The 20997-nt window shown below is 56.1% G+C and overlaps 1 protein-coding gene and 2 pseudogenes across 1 annotated transcript; 1 reads left to right on the plus strand and 2 right to left on the minus strand.

The window, feature by feature from the left end:
• On the minus strand, positions 1–4101 carry LOC135666212 (uncharacterized). Its single transcript, XM_065177782.1, has one exon. The coding sequence runs from the start codon at positions 4099–4101 to the stop codon at positions 1–3; it is 4101 nt and encodes a 1366-aa protein (XP_065033854.1).
• A 6548-nt stretch (positions 4102–10649) lies between these two features.
• LOC135666213 (ATP synthase subunit alpha, chloroplastic-like) lies at positions 10650–20950 on the minus strand (annotated as a pseudogene).
• On the plus strand, positions 15960–18245 carry LOC135666246 (LRR receptor-like serine/threonine-protein kinase GSO1; annotated as a pseudogene).
• Positions 20951–20997: the final 47 nt, after the last annotated feature.

Raw genomic sequence — 20997 nt, forward strand, 5'->3', positions numbered from 1 at the left:
TTAGCGGAGAATTTTGCAGGCCAGGGTTCGGCCGGCGATGTGCTCTCCACAAATCCCTTCGTGGACCTCGGCCAAGACAGTCGCCGCCTCTTCTGGCTCGAGGCACCGCAGAAGAGGGTGGGAGAAAGACCGCTTGTACAGCCGCCCGTTCGCTTCGGAGTACCATGCATGATTTCGGCGAATACGTCGAGCTGCGGCTTCGTCGGTGGGGAGGGTCCCGTCGTGTTTGTAGCGCAGCATGTCCCCTACCCAGGTGGCTCGGGAGTCGGCCACCGAAACACACGCGATCGGGATAGAGGGGGAGGGAAGCTCCTCGATACCGTGGGTGGTGCCCGGAGGTCGCTTCGAGGCTAGCTTGGCCAGCTCATCGGCACGGTCGTTCTGATGTCTTGGCACCCTGGATATCGTGAAGTGTGCGAAACAGGAGGCTAAGTTTTTTACCTCCGCTACGTACTTTGCCATGGTGGGTTCTCTGGCCACATATCCGCCGTTAAGTTGCTCGGTCACCAGTTGCGAATCGGTGAGGACTTTGATGGCGTCGACCTGCATCTCGCGGGATAGTCTGAGCCCCGCCAGGAGTGCCTCGTACTCGGCTTCATTGTTGGTGGCATGGAACCCGAAGCGGAGGGAACGCTCGAACGTCTGCCCATCGGGGGCCGACAGCACCAGTCCTGCGCCTGCCCCGGTTGAAGCGGACGAGCCGTCCACCTGTAGGACCCACGTTCCGCCTAGTTCACTGGAGGGCCGCCCTTCGGGATGGGCGAGCTCTGAGATGAAGTCGGCCAGTGCTTGTGCTTTGATGGCGGTCCTGGGCGTGTAGTGGATGTCGAACTCTCCGAGCTCGACCGACCACTTGAGGAGTCGCCCTGCGACATCGAATTTGGACAGTACTTGACTGAGAGGTTGGTCGGTGATTACCTTGATCGGATGAGCTTGGAAGTAGGGGCGTAACTTTCGGGCCGCCAGCACGAGCGCGAGGGCGAGCTTCTCGATTGGAGGATATCGCTCCTCGGGCCCGCTCAGGACATGACTGGTGTAGTAGACAGGGAGCTGTTGGCCGGCTGTCTTGATGAGGACCGAGCTGACTACGTGCTGTGAGGCAGCTAGGTAAACGTTGAGCTCTTCTCCAGTAGTGACTGAAGTGAGGCGCAGAAGGTTGGCTAAATGTTGCTGGACCTGTCGGAAAGCTTCCCCACACTGGGGCGTCCATTGGAAATTCTTCGGGTCTCTTATTGCACGGAAGAAGGCGAGGCAGCGATCACCCGACCGGGACAAGAATCGGGATAGGGCGGCCAGCCGTCCGTTTAGTCGCTGTAGGTCTTTGATCGTCCAAGGGGCCTGCATGTCGAGGATCGCCTGGACCTTTTCCGGGTTGACGTCGATCCCTCTTTCATGTACAATGAATCCGAGGAACTTTCCTGTACTAACGCCGAAGGCGCACTTTGCAGGGTTGAGCCGAAGGCCGCAGTTTCGGAGTGTGGCGAATGTTTCTGATAGGTCCGTTAGGTGATCTCGCGAGACCCGGCTTTTTACAATCATGTCGTCCACATAGACCTCTAGGTTTCGCCCTATTTGTTGGGCGAATATCTTGTTGATGGTCCTCTGATAAGTTGCGCCCGCGTTCTTTAGCCCGAACGGCATCACTTTGTAAAAGTATGCCCTGAGGTTGGTGATGAAGGCTGTGTGTCTCTGATCCTCAGGCGCCATTCGGATCTGATTATATCCGGAGAAGGCGTCCATGAATGAGAGTCGGGCGTGCCCTGCGGTTGCATCCACGAGCTGATCAATCCTTGGAAGGGGGTAGCAGTCTTTTGGGCATGCCTGATTAAGACTGGTGTAGTCAACACACATTCGCCAGCTCCCATTATGCTTTTTTACCAGAACTACATTGGATAGCCACTGTGGGTACTTGACCTCTTCTATAAAGCCGGCCGCTAGGAGCCGTTCTACCTCTTCACGGATGGCTTGTTGCCTGTCCGGGGCCTGGGGTCGCGGCCTTTGTTTCACCGGGCGGGCATCATGCGATATGTTGAGGTGATGTTGGGCTGCCTTTGGGTCCACGCCTGCTGCGTCGGATGGCGACCAAGCAAAGACGTCGGCGTTCTCTTGCAAGAGGCCGACGAGTTGTTCCCGCTCGTCCAGGGGTAGGTCAGTCCCGACCTTAATGGTTCGGTCCGGGCGTCCCTTTTTCAGTGACACGTCGTAGGTTGGGGCCGACGGCTCGGGATGTGGATTTGGCCGTTTCAATTCTCTGGGATCGTCCAGGGGTGCTTCGGTTTTTGGCCTATTGTGTAGGGAGACCGCCGTCAGGTAGCATCGCTTGGATTCCCGAGGGCTTCCCCAGACCTCTCCAGTTCCCGCGTGAGTCGGGAATTTCACTGTCTGATGGTAAGTGGAGACCAGGGCCCTGCTTTTGTTGAGGGAAGGTCGGCCGAGGATGGCATTGTACGCTGTAGGAAGATCTACTATCAGAAAGGTCGACATCACCGTTTTAGTCTTGGGCGGTGTCCCCAGCGTCAGAGGTAGTGTGACAGATCCCAATGGCGAAACCGAGTTGCCGGTGAACCCGGTGAGGTCCGAGCGGACTGGTTTCAGGGCTTGCTTCGTAAGTCCCAGCTTCTGGAAGGCGTCGTGGAATAGTATATCCGCCGAGCTTCCTGTGTCAATCATAATTCTTCTTACCTGGGCATTGGCGATTCTGGCGGTTATTACTAGCGCGTCATCGTGCTCCAGTCGTTCGACGTCTTCGGGGGGAAATGCGACCCGGGGGTCAGGGGTTCCATGGGGACCCTCGTCCCTGGCCGAGCGGGCGTAGGCCTTCCTTCCAGACATGCTATCCCCTCCGGATGCTGGGCCGCCAGTGATGACGTTGATTAGGCGCTCGGTCGGACCGTCTGGGCAAGGCGGGGGGATGTTGCCTTTCTGAACGTGGGGGTCGAGGCGCCCCTCCCGGCGGAGTTTGTAGATTTGCCGCGAGAGCTCGCGGCATTCTTCAGTGTCATGTCCGTTTTGGCGGTGGAAGCGGCAGTACTTGGACCGATCGGCCAGCTCTCGCGGGTTGTTCATCGGGTAAGGGGTTTTGAGCATTCCCCTTTCCCTGATCTGGAGAAAAATTTCCGTCCGGGATGCACCCGTTGGGAGCGGGAGGGGTCTCAGCAGGGGAGGATCGGGTTGGTGGAGCTTGCGTCTGGGAGGGAGCTGTCCCTGAGCCGGTTCTGGTCTTTCCCTCTTGTGTTCCTGCCGTTTCCCCCCCGTCCAAGCTTCGACTTCCACGAACTGGTTCGCGCGCTGGAGCATCTCGGGGACCGAGGTAGGAGGTCGCTCCACGAGAGACCAGAAGAGTCGGGAGGGACGCAGGCCTGTTACGAACGCCTGCATTAACAGTGAAGGGTGAGCGTCCGGGAGTTCCCGGATCCTTGTAGCAAAGCGATTTACGTAAAGGGAGAGGGGCTCATCCTCCTTCTGGGTAAGCCCGAGGAGGAACGCCATGGAGGGCTTCGGGCGAGCGCTAGCTATGAAGTGGAGCTCGAAGTCCTTGGCGAGCTGGTCGAATGAGGCGATCGTCGCAGTCTTCAAGCCTCCGTACCACGCGAGGGCCGGCCCTCTCAACGTGGTGGGGAATGCCCTGCTCATCAAGGCGTCGGAGGTCCCGTACAACGACATCTGCGCGCGGAAGGCCGCCGTGTGGTCGGCCGGGTCGGCGGAGCCGTCATAAGCGTCCAGGGGGGGGAGTCGGAAGCCTGGGGGAATGGCGTGTTCCAGTATCTTCGGCACGAACGGCGACCCCTGATGCGGGCCTTCCGTGGGCTCCCCTGGTGGCCCGGCACGGATTTCCCTTTGCACATTGTCAAGCCGCTGGTTGACGAGGCGCAACTGAGCGCGGAGGGATACTGCAGAGTTCGAGGATAGTGCCTCTGGTTCCGAATGGCCTTCCGGGCAGATCGCCGCCTGCTCTCGGGGCTGAGATAGCGGCACCCGAGGCGAAGCGGGGGGCTCTCGAGGGGGGGTGGGAGCTTGACTAGGGACCCCCTGTTGGTACAACAGTTGGGGGCCCGGGGGCCGAGATGGACGGGAGACAAGGGGGACAATAGTTTGCACCATGTCAGTGAGTAGCTGGACCTAGTGAGTGAGGCCGTGGAAGGCTTCGGCTGATACGGGCGGCGGACCGCCGGTGGTTCCGTCGGGGGGCGATAGGCCCGGATCGTTGAAGATCCGCCGGTAGCGCTCTGAAGCCGTAGCGGGACGCTCTTCCCGAGATCCTTGGAGAGGGGGGAGTTCCCCCGTACCCTCGGTCGGGAATGGTTCCCCGATGGCGAGTCTGGCACGATCATCCTGATGATCGCTCGACATGCTGGGCCCTCCTTCTAGCGCCAAAATGTTACGGTGTGTAACTTTTTAAGCCGTGGCCTCGGGGCCGACGCGGCTCGGTTCTGGGGCTCGGAATGTCGAGGATCTCGGGCGCAGCTCCCTCGGGGTCTCCCGATCGGGATCGGTCGTTCGGGGCGGTAGATCGGGTCGGCAGCTCCGCAGCAGCGCCGGGAAGAGGCCACCTCGTCTTCGTTCCTGCACACAGGTCGGGTCGGAAGCTCGGCCCGACCCCTCCGACGATCAAGTTAGAGGAAGATGTGGAGGGGGTTTTGGAGGACGAAATGCCTCCATGCAAGTGTGGTTTGTGAGTGTGTCCTCCCCCTGGCTTAGGACTCAGGGGTATTTATAGGTGGGCCTGGGTGAATACCTCACGTTGCGACTGACACGCCCATTGGGGCTGCGTGGGAGGCCGAGCTGCAGCAGGGTATGGTGCGTCTCGGTGGGCGTGTTCCGTACCCTTGACCGAGCCCAAAAGGCGCAGAGCCGGGCTCGTTGGCCGAGGGGTGGTGGCGTTGTTTGTGACGGACGGGGGCCAGTCCGGGCGTTAATGCGCCTGGGTCGGCGTCCCAGGGCTTCGTTGACCGGGGCGTGAGGCATTGGTACAGGGTGGCTGACGTCATTCACATCCTGTCGCCATTATTGCCCTCATCACCAGTGATATTTGTTTTGCTTTGGGCAATTGCTTCTTCTACAGCTGGCTTTTTTACTTGCGCATTATATTATCCAGATTTGTGAAGGTAATGTATGTGAGCCAAAGTACATTTTAGCTAGTGATCCTTATCATCTGATACTTCCTGGTCACGTTTAGCTAAACAAATCGTGCAAAGACTTGCTTTCTACTGTCATCTGATACTACCAGGTCACTTTAGTGCATTGCGTTGGTCTTATCCACTCGGAAACAATAAATTTCCTTAACTTGTTTTGTATTTGTAAGTGGAGGTCGGGCCAATGGGGATATGGGTTCCATAATTGGAGGATGCTGATAACCTAAATCCTACTTGATATCTTACAAGTGAATCCCTAGAAACGCAGTTCCATGATGACAGGTGTTACGGTAAGTAACCTTTTAGTCGCGACTTCGGGGTTGACGCGGCTGATTCAGGGCTCCAAATGACTCGGATCAAACGTGACTCCCTTTGAAGTCCCGGGGCGACGGATGCGGGGGATCTTGCCGGGGAACTCCGTCTTGTCGAGCAGGCTTAACAGCGGTCGGGTACCTGCACACAGGTCGGGTCGGTAGCTCGGCCCGACCCCTCCGACGATCAAGTCAGTGCGGGGAAGTATCGCGTGTTTTTTGGCCTCCCCCTTTCCCCCATGTCCGATGGGTATTTATACAAGGGTTTTGATGTTACCTGATGGGCCATCCTGCAGGAGGGGGGCCGTACCTCTGATGGCGTCTGTCGTCGTGGACGTTGCGTGGAGAGCCGAGCTTCGGCAGGGTGAGGGGAGCGTCGGTCAGCCGAGGGGGTCTGGGTACGGTGGGTTTGGGCTCATGTCGCGTCGTTATTAACGTTCGTTCTGGGGCAGTGTGCCGCACAGGGCGTTCGACGTGGGGGGTGTATTACGTCAAATCCGGGGTGTTACGTCAGGCCAGTTTTTTACCCCTATCATATGCCCCCCCTAAAAGGAGCTATGCGTCGGTTTTTCATGCAGGGAGTCCGATGCATGGCTTCCTACTTCGGGTAGGCTGTTCATGCGGGTCCGAGGGGCATGGTGCAGACGAGCCGGTCGCGCGAACGCATCTCGAGCAGCACGAGGTCGAGGTGCGCAACTTTAGTCAGGAAGATGAGCAGAGTTGGACTCGGGGGTACTGGAGCTGAGGAGCACAGCGCAGGCAGGGTGACTGCGCAGGTGTGGTTTTGGGAGTCGTAGAGCCGAGGGCCGAGGAGCACAACGTAGGCGGGGTGACCGCGCAGGTGTGATCTTCGGGAGGCGTAAAGCCGAGGGCCGAGGGCCGAGGAGCACAACGTGGGCGGGGTGACCGCTCAGGTGTGTCTCGGGATGGCGTAAAGTTGAGGGCCGAGGAGCACAACATGGGCGGGGTGACCGCTCTGGTGTGTCTCGGGATGCGTAAAGCTGAGGGCCGAGGAGCACAACGTGGGCGGGGTGACCGCTCAGGTGTGTCTCCGGATGGCGTAAAGCTGAGGGCCGAGGAGCACAACGTGGGCGGGGTGACCGCTCAGGTGTGTCTCGGGATGCGTAAAGCTGAGGGCCGAGGAGCACAACGTGGGCGGGGTGACCGCTCAGGTGTGTCTCGGGATGGCGTAAAGCCGAGGCGCTCGGTTCGGGCAGGCTGTAACCGAGGCGATGGCCCTGGTTGTAACACGGACGAGGCGATACTTGGCTTTCGATCGGTGTTTTGGTCGTTTTTGACCGTTGTGCGGGCGCAGTCAGCCGGGTTGCCTTTTGCCTGGGGAAGATCAAAGGGCCACGCCTTTCGGGCGTCGTCGGTTTTCGAGGTTGACATGATTAGGGGCTCCGTACTTCGCACCGCACTGTGATTAAGAGCTGTACCAGCCGAAGTTATGGCGATACGGCCTTTGCGTCTTCGCAGCATATCTCAGGAGGGGAAGGGTCGCCGCTTCGGCGGGAAGCAGGCTATAAATAGCGCTCCGTCGGTCTCTTTCACTTCTTGGTACCTGCATTTGCTTCAACCCCTTCTCTGGGTGACTCGACCTAGCACTCTTCAGTCGCCCTGCCTTCCCAAAAGCTCGGTAAGGATGGCTTCCCCTCCGTCGTTGTCTCCTTCTTTGCCTCCTTTTTCTGGTGCTGCTGGTGAGGTGGCGTTGGCGAGCCCCCGCTCGTCGTCCGAGGAACGAGCCACCAAAGCCCTTGAATCGCTGATGTGGCCGCACGACCTCGACTCCATTGTGAGCGAGTCGTCGCTGGGGCTCCTTCGGGACCGCTATGGTATCCCGCCGGAGTTCTCGCTCCTTGCCCCTGAGCCGGGGCAGCGGGCGTATGATCCCATTCCTAGGGGCTTTGCCCTAACCATAGATGCCTTCGAAGCCGGACTATGCCTACCGTTCCACTCGGTCATAACCTCCTGTGTCGCGTGGTGGCGCATTTCCCCTTCTCAGATGGCGCCGAATTCTTGGCGCTACCTGGTGGCGTTCCTCGGGGAATGCTACTTCGCCCGAATCACCCCGAGCCGGTCTCTTTTCCTTTCCTGTTTTCGCCTGTCCAGGGGGTCGGGGGGCTATTACTTGTCTGCCCGACCTGGTTTCCGGGTCGGCGGGGCTCCCTCCAGCAACAAGGGGTGGAAGGAGCGCTTCTTCTATGTCTGCCATCCGGAGAGTTGGAGCTTTGGGCTCCGGTGGGCCGCGCGCGCAGTCGATAACAATGTCCCGGCCTTGGATGAGGGGGAGCTCCAAGCCCTTCGAAGATTGAAGGAGATCCTCCCATCTTCCAGAGTCATCCGAAAGATGACCGAGGCGTGGTTGGTCGAGGCGGGCTTGAGCCCGGTACCTCGAGGTATGCCTTGAGAAGGTGGCGGTAGGCCCTCATGTTTTATTTTCTTCTTTCGGGGTGCTCACCGAGGCCGATGTGTTTTTGCAGAGATGGTGAAACTTGCTGTAGTGCGCGGAGGACGCGTCCCGTCCGCAGCATCTCCGCGGCGTCAGGTCGGCCTAGGCGCTGGTACAAGAGAGGCGCCAGTGGAGCTCGAGGATGCCCGCCCTCGGAAGAAGGCCAAGGTCAGAGCTTCAAAGAAACCGACTCCCCCGCGGGCTCAGGAGAGCGTGGGGGCGGCAGAGTCGGGCTCACACGATAGGCGAGGGCGAGGCAGGCCCGAGCAACGAGGCGGGGAAGGCGCCGCGGGAACCCTCGATCCGGGACTTGTGCCGTCTGCCCGCGGGGCCGCCAAACGACTCCTACCAAGCGCGCTTGATGGGCGAGCTTTCCGAAGGCCAACCCTCTGACCGGTTGGTAGCCCGCTGGGGGGGGCTGACCCGCGGGACCCGGGTGTGGGCCGATGCGGAGACCGCAGCTGCATTCTTCCGAGGGGGGCTGCATCCCGACCTGGCTCGCGAAATGTATATTCTGCCGTCGGATGTCCTGCTCGGTAAATCCGTGAAGTCGCTGTTGTGGGTAAGTGCTCTACTATTGGCTTTCGATCTATGACGCAACCGAGGGTTCTGACTTTCCTCCCGCAGGGTCAGCACTACGCTATGGCGTTGGCAGATCGTGTTCGCGACTCGGGCCGGGCCTTAGGTATTTTGTGCGATCGCAACGCCGAGCTGCGTAGGCAGCTTGAGGAGGTTCGTGCAGGGGCAGCTCCTGAGGCGGTCGCGGCAGCCGAGCAGCGTTCCTTAGAGCTTGAAGCGGAGGTGACGCGTCTCCGGGCTGAGGCTGGGGAGACCGAGGCCGAGGTCCTTCGCCTAAGGTCCGAGGCGAAGGCGGCTGAGGAGGAGAAAGTCAACCTCCGAAGGCTCCTGGAGGGGGCGCAGTCCGAGGCTTGCCTGGCCCGAGGCGAGGCGGTCGCTCTTACCCAGCGGCTGGAGGGGGCATTGGCCGACGCGAAGGGGGCCTCGGAAGCCCTGGCGGCCGAGCGGGAGCGGTGACCGGAGAAGGAGAGGGAAATAATCGAAGCCTACAAGCAATCCCCCGGCTTCCAACTCGGGCTGGTTCGGTCAGGGCAGGTTACCTATGAGTACGGGTACCGGATAGCCCTGGGCCGATTCCGGACGTGCCATCCCGGGTTGGGGGTCGAGGCGGATCCTTTCACCTCGCACCCCGAGGACTTGGACGTAGACATGCCGGAGGAAGTTCCTTTCGACAATAGCGTCGGGGGCCCCGATGGCTTAGGGCAGTCTTGAAGTCGGCTCAGCCGAGCCGTTTTTGCTTCTAACTTTTGTGGTCTTCGGGTCAGGTCGTAGTTGTAATCCTGTGCTTCGTAAAATCTTCCCAGTGTGCCTTTTTGCTTCGAGAGTCTTCTTGTATTCTCATGCTCCAGAAATAAAGGTCTTTTCCTCGTATGTTTTTGAGCTTCAGAAATTGCATAGCTTCGACTTGGGAGACTTGGGAGATGCTTAACACGGATGTTGACCTCAGACAAAGAACTTTTTGAGGTTCTGGATGTTCCACGTTCTCGGCAAGGAGGAACCGTCCATTGCTGTGAGTCGATACGTACCCGGTCGGACCACGGCGGCAACTCGATATGGTCCCTCCCACTTGGGGGCCAGCTTCCCCCTCGTTCGGGTCGGGTCACTGACCTCGGCCCTTCGTAGGACTAGATCGCCTAACATGATCGGTCGGGGTCGCACCTTTTTGTTGTAGGCCCTGGCGACGGCTCTCTGGTGAGAGAGGGCCTTCAGGTGCGCGTCGGCGCGCCGCTCCTCGAGCACGTCGAGGCTAGCGCGAAGTCCCTGGTTCGAGGTTTCCTCGTCGTAGCTCCTTGTCCGACGCGTGGCGATAGACATCTCGGGTGGTAGGATGGCCTCGGTTCCGAACGTCAAACTGTACGGGAATTCTCCGGTCGCAGTCTTGGGAGTGGTTCGCAGCGACCATAACACACTAGGGAGCTCGTCCGTCCAGATCGATCGGGCCGCTGACACTCTTCTTTTGAGGCCATCCAAGATGGACCGGTTGGTTACCTTGGCCAACCCGTTCGTCTGAGGGTGGGCCACCGAGCTGAACCTTAGTTGAATGCCGTGACCGGCGCAGAATTCCCGAAACCTTGTGCCTGCGAACTGAGGTCCGTTGTCGGTGATAATGGCCCTGGGCAACCCAAACCGAGTTACAAGGTTCTTCCACACGAATTTCTCCGTCTGATGTTCCGTGATCGTCGCCAGTGGCTCGGCCTCGACCCACTTTGTGAAGTAGTCTACTCCTACAATTATGTACTTCCGCTGTCCAGAAGCCGGTGGGAAGGGACCGAGGAGGTCCAGCCCCCACTGGGCAAAAGGCCATGCGCAGTCGATGGGGGAGAGCGGGACCGAGGGTTGTCGGGGTGCGCGGGCGTGTTGCTGGCACGATCCGCACTGCTGCACGTAGGCTTTCGCATCTCGGCACATGGTTGGCCAGTAGTAGCCTTGGTGGAGTATCTTGTGCGCCAAGGTTCGTCCGCCGATGTATTCGCCGCAGACCCCCTCGTGAGTTTCGGCCAAGACTGTCTGTGCTTCGTCAGGTTTGAAGCATCGCAGGAGGGGGTGGGTGAAGGACCGTTTGTAAAGCCGACCACCCTCCTCGGCGTACCACGCGTGTGTGCGGCATAGACGTCGAGCGGCGACTTCGTCGAGAGGGAGAGTTCCATCCCGTTTGAAGCGCAGCAACTCTTGCACTCACGTAGTCGGCGCACCGCCTGGGGCCATAGTCGCTACTTCGATGGCGCGGGCGGGGAGCTCCTCAATCTCTGGCCATGCCTCGGGGGTTTGTCTTGACGCCAGCTTAGCGAGCGCATCGGCTCGCTCGTTTTCCTCCCTCGGGACATTAGATAATGTAAAGTAAGGGAACCTCGCGGTTAGGTCTCTTACCCGTGCCAGGTACTTGGCCATGGTTGCGTCCCGAGCTTCATATCCACCGTTGAGCTGTTTGGCCACAAGTTGCGAGTCGGTGAGGACGTGTATTGCGTTTACCTGCATCTCGAGGGCCAGCCTTAATCCCGCTAGGAGTGCCTCGTATTCCGCCTCGTTATTAGTGGCTTTAAACCCGAAGCGGAGGGAACGCTCGAACGAGCGTCCGTCAGGGGCGAGGAGGACCAGCCCCGCTCCGGCACCACTTGAGTTAGCTGAGCCGTCCACGTGTAGGATCCAAGCCTCGGGGGTTTGCTTGGGATCTCCGTCCATGGGAGCCAGCTCCGCGATGAAGTCGGCCACCGCTTGGGCCTTCATGGCGGTCCTGGGTGCGTAACTGATATCATGTTCACCGAGCTCCACGGCCCATCGGAGGAGTCGACCTGCAACATCGAATTTTGTTAAGACCTGCCGGAGAGGCTGGTCGGTGATGACTTTCACCGGGTGCGCCTGGAAGTAAGGGCGCAACTTCCGAGCCGAGAGCACCAGGGTGAGTGCGAGTTTTTCTATCGGCGGGTAGCGCTCTTCAGGTCCACTCAGGACGTGGCTGACGTAGTAGATCGGTAGTTGCGGGTCGGAGCTTTCCTTGACAAGGACGGAGCTGACCGCATGCGGGGAGGCCGCTAGGTAGAGTCCCAGCTCCTCGCCGGGGGAGACAGAGGTGAGCCGAGGGAGGCTGGCCAGGTGCTGCTTTAAGGCCTCCTCGCATTCCGATGTCCATTGGAAATCCTTCGGGTTTTTGAGCGCCTTGAAGAGCGGGAGGCAGCGATCGCCCGCTCGGGCGAGGAAGCAGGATAGGGCGACAAGTCTTTCGTTGAATCGCTGTAGGTCCTTAACCGTCCGGGGGGTCTGCATATCGATTATTGCCTGTACCTTCTCTGGGTCGGCGTCGATTCCTCTCTGGTGTACAATGAATCCTAGGAACTTCCCGGAGGTGACGCCGAAAGCGCACTTTGTGGGGTTGAGCCGCATGCGGAACTTGCGTAGCGTGGCGAAGGCCTCGGCCAGGTCGGCAAGGTGCGTTCTGGCCTCTCGGCTTTTTACGATCATGTCGTCTATGTAGACTTCCATGTTTCTGCCAATTTGATGGGCAAACATTTTGTTTACCGTCCTCTGGTATGTGGCCCCGGCATTTTTTAACCCGAACGGCATGACCTTGTAGAAGTATATCCCTTGATCGGTGAGGAAAGCCGTACGTTCTCTGTCTTCGGGCGCCATCCTGATCTGGTTATACCCTGAATAGGCGTCCATGAAAGAGAGGCGTGCGTGTCCTGCCATCGCGTCGACCAGCTGGTCGATCTTCGGGAGGGGATAGCAGTCTTTAGGGCACGCACTGTTGAGACTGGTGTAGTCAACGCACATCCTCCAGCTTCCATTGTGTTTCTTCACGAGAACTACATTGGATAACCACTGGGGATACTTGGCTTCTTCTATGAAGCCTGCCGCTAAGAGTCGGCCCACCTCCTCTCGTATGACGCGTTGTCGGTCAGGGGCGTGGCACCGGGGTTTTTGTTTCACTGGGCGAGCGTCAGGTGGGATATTGAGATGATGCTCTGCGACCTCTGGGTCGACCCCCTCCATGTCCGATGGGGACCAGGCAAAGATGTCGGCATTTTTCCGCAGAAGACCGACGAGCTGTTCCCGTTCCCGTTCGGGCAATTCCGATCCGACCCTTACCGTTTGGCTTGACCGCGCTTCCTGCAAAGGAACGTCAACAGTGGATCCCCTCGGCTCGGGATGAGGAGCCAGTTTCTTCGCTTCCCGCGGATCTTCCAAGGGCGCCCCGGCCCTAGTTCTCTTGCCCAATGAGACGGAGGTAAGGTAGCAGCGCCTGGACTCTCGGGGGCTTCCGGTGGCCTCCCCGACCCCCTCACGAGTCGGGAATTTGACGGTCCTATAGTAGGTCGAGACGACGGCTCTGACCTTGTTGAGGGTCGGTCGACCTAGTATGGCATTGTAAGCGGTGGGAAGGTCGACCACCAAGAACGTAGTCATTACGGTCTTCGATCTTGGCGGGGTCCCCACGGTCAGAGGCAAGGTAATGGCTCCCAGGGGCGATATTGAATCTCCCGTGAAGCCGGTGAGCGCTGAGCAGATCGGGCTTAAATTTTCCCTGGCCAGGCCCAGCTTCTGAAAGGCACTGAAGTAGAGTATGTTGGCCGAGCTTCCCGTGTCGACCATGATTCTCCTCATTTGCGCGTTGGCTACCCTTGCCGATATCACCAAGGCATCGTCGTGGTCGGGTCGCTCAGCAGCTCCGGTTGGGAAGGTGATCTCGGGCTCGGGCTCGTGTCCCGAGGCTTCGTCGGGAGCGGACCGGGCGTACGCCTTTCTGCCCGACATGGAATTTCCTCCGGATGCGGGGCCTCCGGCTATGACATCGATGTGTCGCTCGACAGGGCCTTCTAGGCGAGGTGACTGCTCCTTGTTCGGCCGGAGGTATTGGCCGAGATGACCTCTGAGGATGAGCTCCTCGATTTGTCTCTTCAACTCGTAGCACTGCTCAGTGTCGTGCCCGTGTTGTCGATGGAATCGGCAATACTTTGAACGGTCTGCGAGCTCCCGCGGGTTCTTCATCGGGTGAGGGTCCCTGAGCATCCCCTTCCCTCTCTCGTGTAAGAATATTTCAGTCCGGGAAGAATTCAAGGCGGGAAGAGGAGGCCTGGGGTCGGGCCTGTCCAACTTTCGCCGGGAGGCGGTAGGTTGTTGCTGTCGGGGCGATTCTGACTTGACCTTTTTGTGCTCCTCCCGCTTTCCAGCCATCCAGGTTTCCGCGGCGATAAACTGACTGGCACGTTGGAGCATTTCGGGGACCGCGACGGGGGGCCGCTCCACGAGTGACCAGAAGAACCTGGAGGGCCGCAGGCCAACCATGAAGGCCTGCATCAAGAGAGAGGGGTGAGCATCCGCTAGTCCCCGGATTTGTGTTGTAAATCGGTTCACAAAGTGGGAGAGGGGCTCGTCCTCCTTCTGGTTGAGCCCCAAGAGCAACGCCATGGACGGCTTTGGCCGGGCGTACGTCAGGAAGTTAAGCTCGAAATCCTTGGCGAGCTGGTCGAAGGAGGCGATGGTCCCTGGCTTCAGGCCGCTGTACCACGCGCGGGCTGGTCCCCGTAGAGTCGTCGGGAACGCCCTGCACATCAGGGCGTCTGAAGTCCCGAATAGCGCCATCTGGGCCCGGAAAGCAGCCACGTGGTCCGCCGGGTCGGCTGCGCCGTCGTACGCATCCAGTGAGGGGAGGTGGAAGTGCGGCGGGATCGCCTGGTCCTGTATCTCGGGGATGAACGGAGATCCTCGGTGTCCGTCCGCCCCGAGCTCTCCCTTTGACTTACGAACTTCCTGTTGTACCTCGTCAAGCCTTTGACTGACGAGGCACAGCTGAGCTCGTAGAGCGTTCGTCGAATCGACAGTCGGAGCCTCAGGTTCGGGATGGCTCACCGTGTCCTCTGCTTCCCGACTCCCGGGATGAGTTGTGGGGTTTCGAGGCGAGCCAGGAAGTTCTGTGAGTGGCACGTGGGTCCGGGCGGGGGGCTCCTGTTGCCGCGAAGGCGGCGCTGCCTACGAAGACGTTCGCTGGGAGACGATGGTCTGCACTATGCTTGTCAAAGTTCGGACCTGGTGGGCGAGGTCATGAAAGGCCTCAGGTGGCACTTGCGACGGGTCGGCGGGTGCACCGCCGGGGGGCGCCAAGCCCGGGTCGTTGAACAGTCGCCAGTAGCGTTCTGATACCGCTGCGGGGCGTTCGTCGTGGGTTTCGTCACACTATTCCCATAAGGCGGGGAGCTCCGTATTTGAGGATCCGCCGAGGTGGATTCGTTGGTCGCCTGACATTTGGATGCGGCCCTCCTTCTAGCGCCAATCTGTTACGGTAAGTAACCTTTTAGCCGCGACTTCGGGGTTGACGCGGCTGATTCAAGGCTCCAAATGACTCGGATCAGACGTGACTCCCTTTGAAGTCCCGGGGCGGCGGATGCGGGGGATCTTGCCGGGGAACTCCGTCTTGTCGAGCAGGCTTAACAGCGGTCGGGTACCTGCACACAGGTCGGGTCGATAGCTCGGCCCAACCCCTCCGATGATCAAGTCAGTGCGAGGAAGTATCGTGTTTTTTGGCCTCCCCCTTTCCCCCATGTCCGATGGGTATTTATACAAGGGTTTTGATGTTACCTGATGGGCCATCCTGCAGGAGGGGGGCCGTACCTCTGATGGTGTCTGTCGTCATGGACGTTGCGTGGAGAGCCGAGCTTCGGCAGGGTGAGGGGAGCGTCGGTCAGCCGAGGGGGTCTGGGTACGGTGGGTGTGGGCTCATGTCGCGTCGTTATTAACGTTCGTTCTGGGACAGTGTGCCGCACAGGGCGTTCGACGTGGGGGGTGTATTACGTCAAATCCGGGGTGTTACGTCAGGCCAATTTTTTACCCCTATCAACAGGCATTATAGAACTGGCGCAATCGAGAAATAATAGATCAGTGTTAGTGAGATGGCACAGAGAATCTATTCGGTCGAAGAGAGGATCACTGTCAAATGACCAACCATATTTATAGTTCATATCACTCGAATTGAATTGCTTTCATGCATCTCAAAGCACGCATTACCTTGATTTCTGCATCTAGCCTCTGACCTGTGGGCGCTAGCCGTCTGCCATTCCTCTCCTTTGCCTTCTAACAGAAGAAATCGTTCGCTTCCTAAATGCCTGTGTGCAACGATATCTAATCAGTATCAAAGCCTTGTAGAAACAGCCAGATGATCCAATGAGTTGAGGTTCCCCCAACCTGCAGTTTGCTGTGGTGAGTGGTTGACAGCCTCGTGCGCCATCACAAGTACACACCCTGGAAAGGCAGGCGAAGGCAAGTGAAGCCCATCGACTCCGACAGCTCATTAGGTGAGAAGGAAGGAGATATAATACTCCATTGGGACAGAGAGACGCCCCTATTCTTTCTTCTCTGGTCCCATTAAAGTCAGCAGCGCCACTTCCACCATGGGGCGTCTGAACCCAGGCAAGCTTCATGGGGCCTCACCCCAGTTTCCTTGGAGACCGTTCATGACTGCAGCAGCAGACTCCGTTTCCACGCCTAATTTGCTGCTGCATCTCCACATTTCTGCCGACCTGAGAGCCCATTAAAGAAGTAGAAACTGCGAGGAAATGGTCTCTTAAGAGACCCTCTGCTGCCACTTTCATGGCAGTAACGAATGCTTTTCGACTCCAGTTTGATCCACCGCCTTTTCATTGCAAGTTCTTCGACTGGGGAGAACATCGGTCGACCCTCGTCGATTCTTTCACGTAAGAGATGGATAACATGCAGCCGCTGTGCCTCGTCTTCCTCTTCCTCTGCTCCACCCTGTTGCTGCAGTGGTCGCAGGGATGTCACCCCCACGACCGTTCGGCCCTTCTCACCTTCAAGGCCGGCATCACCGCCGACCCCTCCGGCCTCCTCCGCTCCTGGGACTCGGCCACGGACTGTTGCTCCGCGTGGGACGGCGTGGCCTGCGACGCTGCCACTGGCCGCGTCGTCAACGTCTGCCGCCCTGGCCTCTCCTCCGGGCCCGACTTCATCTCCGACGCCTCCATTGCCGGGAGTCTCTCGCCTGCCCTCGGCGACCTCTTCTCCCTCCGGTTGCTCGATCTCAGCAACCTCAAGCAGCTCGCCGGCCCCGTTCCACCCGCCCTCGGCCGCCTCTCCCGCCTTGAACACCTCCTCCTCGACTCCAACCAACTCACCGGCTGCATCCCCTCCGCCTTCGCAAACCTCACCCGACTCCGGAAGCTCTCCCTCGGCAACAACCGCCTCTCCGGATCGCTTCCCCCTTCCATGTTCACCTCTCCATTTCTTTCCGTGGTCTCTCTTTCCAACAACAGGCTAACCGGCGGCATCCCGGCATCCATCGGGCGGGTACCTGCAATGGAGGCACTAGACCTCCATGGCAACCACCTCACCGGCTCCATCCCCATGGAGATCGGATTGCTGCGAAGGCTCACTGTTCTTGATCTTTCAGAGAACAAGATCTCCGGCGGCATCCCCAGCTCCATAGGCAAGCTAAAAAACCTGGTGGTTCTCTACTTGAACCAGAACCGCATCACGGGAAGCATTCCGCCTTCCATCGCCGGTATGGTCTCGCTGCAGTTCTGTAGGATGTCGGAGAACCAGCTCACCGGGAGCATCCCGGATTCGATCGGCGGCCTACCTAGCATCGAGAGACTGATACTGGAGAACAACAAGCTCACCGGTCAGCTGCCCGCCGCTATAGGACGCCTCGCCACGCTCACGGACATCTTCTTCTCCAACAACCGATTTACCGGCAGGATCCCTTCCAGCTTCGCCAACCTGGCCAATCTGCAGACGTTAGACCTGTCGCGGAACCGCCTCGGTGGTCCAATCCCCGCCGAGCTCTCCCGGCTGCGGAACCTCCAAGAGCTGGATCTCTCCTTCAACTCCCTGATGCACTTGGGCAGGCCGCCGAGCTGGCTCGGCCAGATGAACATATTCAAGCTTGTCCTGGCGGACACAGGGATCTCCGGTCCGCTGTCTGACTGGCTGTCGTCGGCGTCGTCCATCTCGATCCTCGACCTTTCCAGCAACGGACTGGTGGGGGATCTCCCGCCGTGGATCGGCAAACATGACCGGGCTCTCGTTGCTCAACCTCTCCAACAACACTCTGCATTCGGGGATCCCGGAGGGGTTCAAGAACCTGACGCTGCTGATGGACCTGGACCTGCACTCCAACGAGCTGTACGGCCGGCTGCGGCCAGTGCTGGCGAAGGGGACGCAGGACCCCTTGGGGCACTACCGGACGCTGGATCTGTCACGCAACCGGTTCACCGGGGGGCTTGACGAGGGCGTGGGGGAGCTGGCCGCGATGGACACAGTAGAGAGGCTAGTGGTGTCGCACAACCCAGAGCTTGGCGGCGGGATACCGGCGTCCATGGCGAGGCTGGCGGCGCTGAAGGAGGTGGGGATGGCGGGGAACGGGCTCTCCGGGAGCATACCTGAGGGCGTGCTGGACCTCGCGCGACTGACCGAGTTCGATGTGTCAGATAACAGGCTCAGCGGTCGGATACCGCGCCATCGGGCTCCCTTGACGGCGGAGGGCTTCAGAGGAAACACGGGGCTCTGCAGCGCGCCTCTCCCGCCATGCAAGCTGTGGTAACGAGCCAAAGTACACAGGAAGGAGTCTCAGATTTAATTTCCCGATGTCAAGGTGACGGAGAACAAAACAAAACTTTCTTGTTTGACAATTCATGGAAACGTAAGAACGGCTTGCACTTTTTTCTTTTTCGTTTTTTGGAGTCCAATTGTCTATTAAGGTGAGGAATCTTAATATATCAAACTATATAATATAATATAAGGCTACATACTTACATAATTTATAGAGATTGATGAATATATCTATATACTTGAGCTCCTCCAATCGAACAATATCCATGTGTTGTGTCAGTCGACGTAATAAAATCTGGTTCAAACCGTTTTCAGTTAGATTTGATTAAAATAAGATAGTTTGAATCGTAATCGATTCAAATTTATTTAATCGATTCGATTAATTCGATTCAATTAATCAGTTTATAATTAAAATAATTATATATATATATATAATAAATTAGTTCAATTCAATTGATCCGAACTGAAATCTTGGTTAGGTTCAATTTGAACACCTCTACCATTTATGGCTTGCACAATATTTTTCTAATAATATATTTACAAATATGTGTACCAAATCTAAATCTATGATTATATAAGAGGACCTCGATAAAATGAATATTTTTTATGTTTTTATTTTCATCACAAGTAAATTTGATTAGGTTTTACACTAATCTCCAATCTCCAACCGATGTTTAAGAGTGGCAGAAGTCATGAGATTGTTAAGAAGAACCGTTTAATAGTCAAAATCATATATCATGGTCTACATCGACTCAAAATATTTATCATGGTATTAAGTTTCAATTATATATTGATCTGATATTTAAGTTTTTTTTTCACTTAAGTTCAGTTTACGATCATTCGAACAAAAATCCTATTTATCATGTCATATCGTGACAAATCTTAGTTTTAATGTCACTCCAATGTTTAACCGGTTGACAACGTTGTTTTTGCATTAGAGAAACCGTCAAAGAAAGGCTGCTACTTTCAACGACACTTGCAACGAGCATGATCTCGAACGGAAAGCAAACAGTGGAAGAAAGCCGATCAACCAGAAGCTTCACATCAAGAAAACAAACAGTTCGATCCAACCCTCCATGGGAACTAATCAGGCAAAGTAAAGGATTAGCTTCTTCGTAAATGAAGTGAAATCCATGTCCCAAGTGCCACTCCAAAGAAACGCAGCTGAAGGTGATCCCACCCTAATCACAGACAAACCCCATTCCAAGATCAAGAACCAAGGAAGGAAGCCAATTCAAGAAACCTTTGAGAGATCGGATTTACCTAAGAAGCCGATGAACGTTCAAAAGAAATTCTACTTCCTCGGTGAATGACTTGGTAGAAGATATAATTTCTTGAAATTTAGGTTTATTGTTTTTTAAGTAGTTACGTAACTGATTGATAAATTTCTTTACCTGTCCAATTTCTAGCGGATCAAGATATCCATTCGCTCCGGTATAAATAGTAGCTATCTGTTCTTCCACTGCGAGAGGGTCTGATTGGGATTGTTTAAGCAACTCGCGTAATCGTTGACCTCTTGCCAATTGATTCTGAGTAGCTTTATCGAGATCAGAAGCGAATTGTGCAAAGGCTTCTAACTCTGTGAATTGCGCTAGTTTCAATTTTGATTTGCCGGCTACTTGTTTCATGGCTTTAATTTGAGCTACGGATCCTACTTTGGAAACGGAAATACCCACATTAATAGCAGGTCGGATTCCAGCATTGAATAGATCGGCAGATAAGAATATTTGTCCATCTGTAATGGAAATTACATTAGTAGGAATATAAGCTAAAACGTCTCCGGATTGAGTCTCAACTATCGGTAAAGCGGTCATACTTCCTTCACCTAAACTAGAATTTGATTTAGCGGCTCTTTCCAAAAGTCGTGAATGCAAATAAAAAACATCTCCTGGATAAGCTTCACGACCGGGAGGTCTTCTTAATAGAAGACATTTGGCGATAAGCTTGTGCCTGTTTGGAGAGATCATCATAAATTATTAAAGTATGTTGTCCACGATACATAAAAAACTCAGCCAGAGCCGCTCCCGTATAAGGAGCGAGGTATTGTAATGTAGCAGGTGAATCCGCCGTTTCGGCTACCACAATAGTATATTCCATCTTTCCTACCTGAGCCACAGAAGATGCTTTTTGACCAATAGCTACATAAACACACATTACATTTTGACCTTTTTGATTGAGAATCGTATCTGTGGCTACGGCTGTTTTGCCGGTCTGTCTGTCTCCAATAATTAATTCTTGTTGACCGCGTCCTAGGGATCATCAAATCAATGGCAATAAGCCCCGTTTGAAGAGGCTCATATACAGAACGTCTAGAAATAATACATGGGGCAGGAGATTCAATTAACCGAGATTCAGAAGCTGAAATTTCACCTCTCCCATCAATAGGTTTAGCCAGAGCATTTATAACACGACCCAAATAACCCTCACTCACAGGTATCTGAGCAATTCGTCATGTTGCTTTTACGGAACTTCCCTCTTGTATCATCAAACCATCACCCATTAATACAACGCCAACATTATTTGATTCCAAATTCAGAGCAATGCCTATTGTACCCTCTTGAAACTCTACTAATTCACCTGCCATTACTTCATCAAGACCATGAACACGAGCAATTCCGTCGCCTACTTGAAGTACGGTACCGGTATTCACAATCTTTATTTCTCTACTATATTGTTCAATACGCTCACGATTAATATTACTAATTTCGTCGGCTCGAAGGGTTACCATTAGTGTTTCTTTATTCTTTTTAGGAAGGAAAAGAAAAAAATAATGCCTAAACTATAACTAAAAAAAGAAGGGCTAATCAGTTATTTCTTGCATGGCCCTGAGAATGCCAATATTAGCACGGATCGTACGGAAATGTAACTCGCTATTCAAGCAACTATTCAGAGCTCCTTGTAAGGCTTGTTGGAAAACTCGTTGTCGGACCTGATTAATCGCTCTTTGTTGTTCAAACTGAAGGGTTTC

Source organism: Musa acuminata, unplaced genomic scaffold, assembly GCF_036884655.1.
Source record: "Musa acuminata AAA Group cultivar baxijiao unplaced genomic scaffold, Cavendish_Baxijiao_AAA HiC_scaffold_1077, whole genome shotgun sequence".
NCBI lineage: Eukaryota > Viridiplantae > Streptophyta > Magnoliopsida > Zingiberales > Musaceae > Musa > Musa acuminata.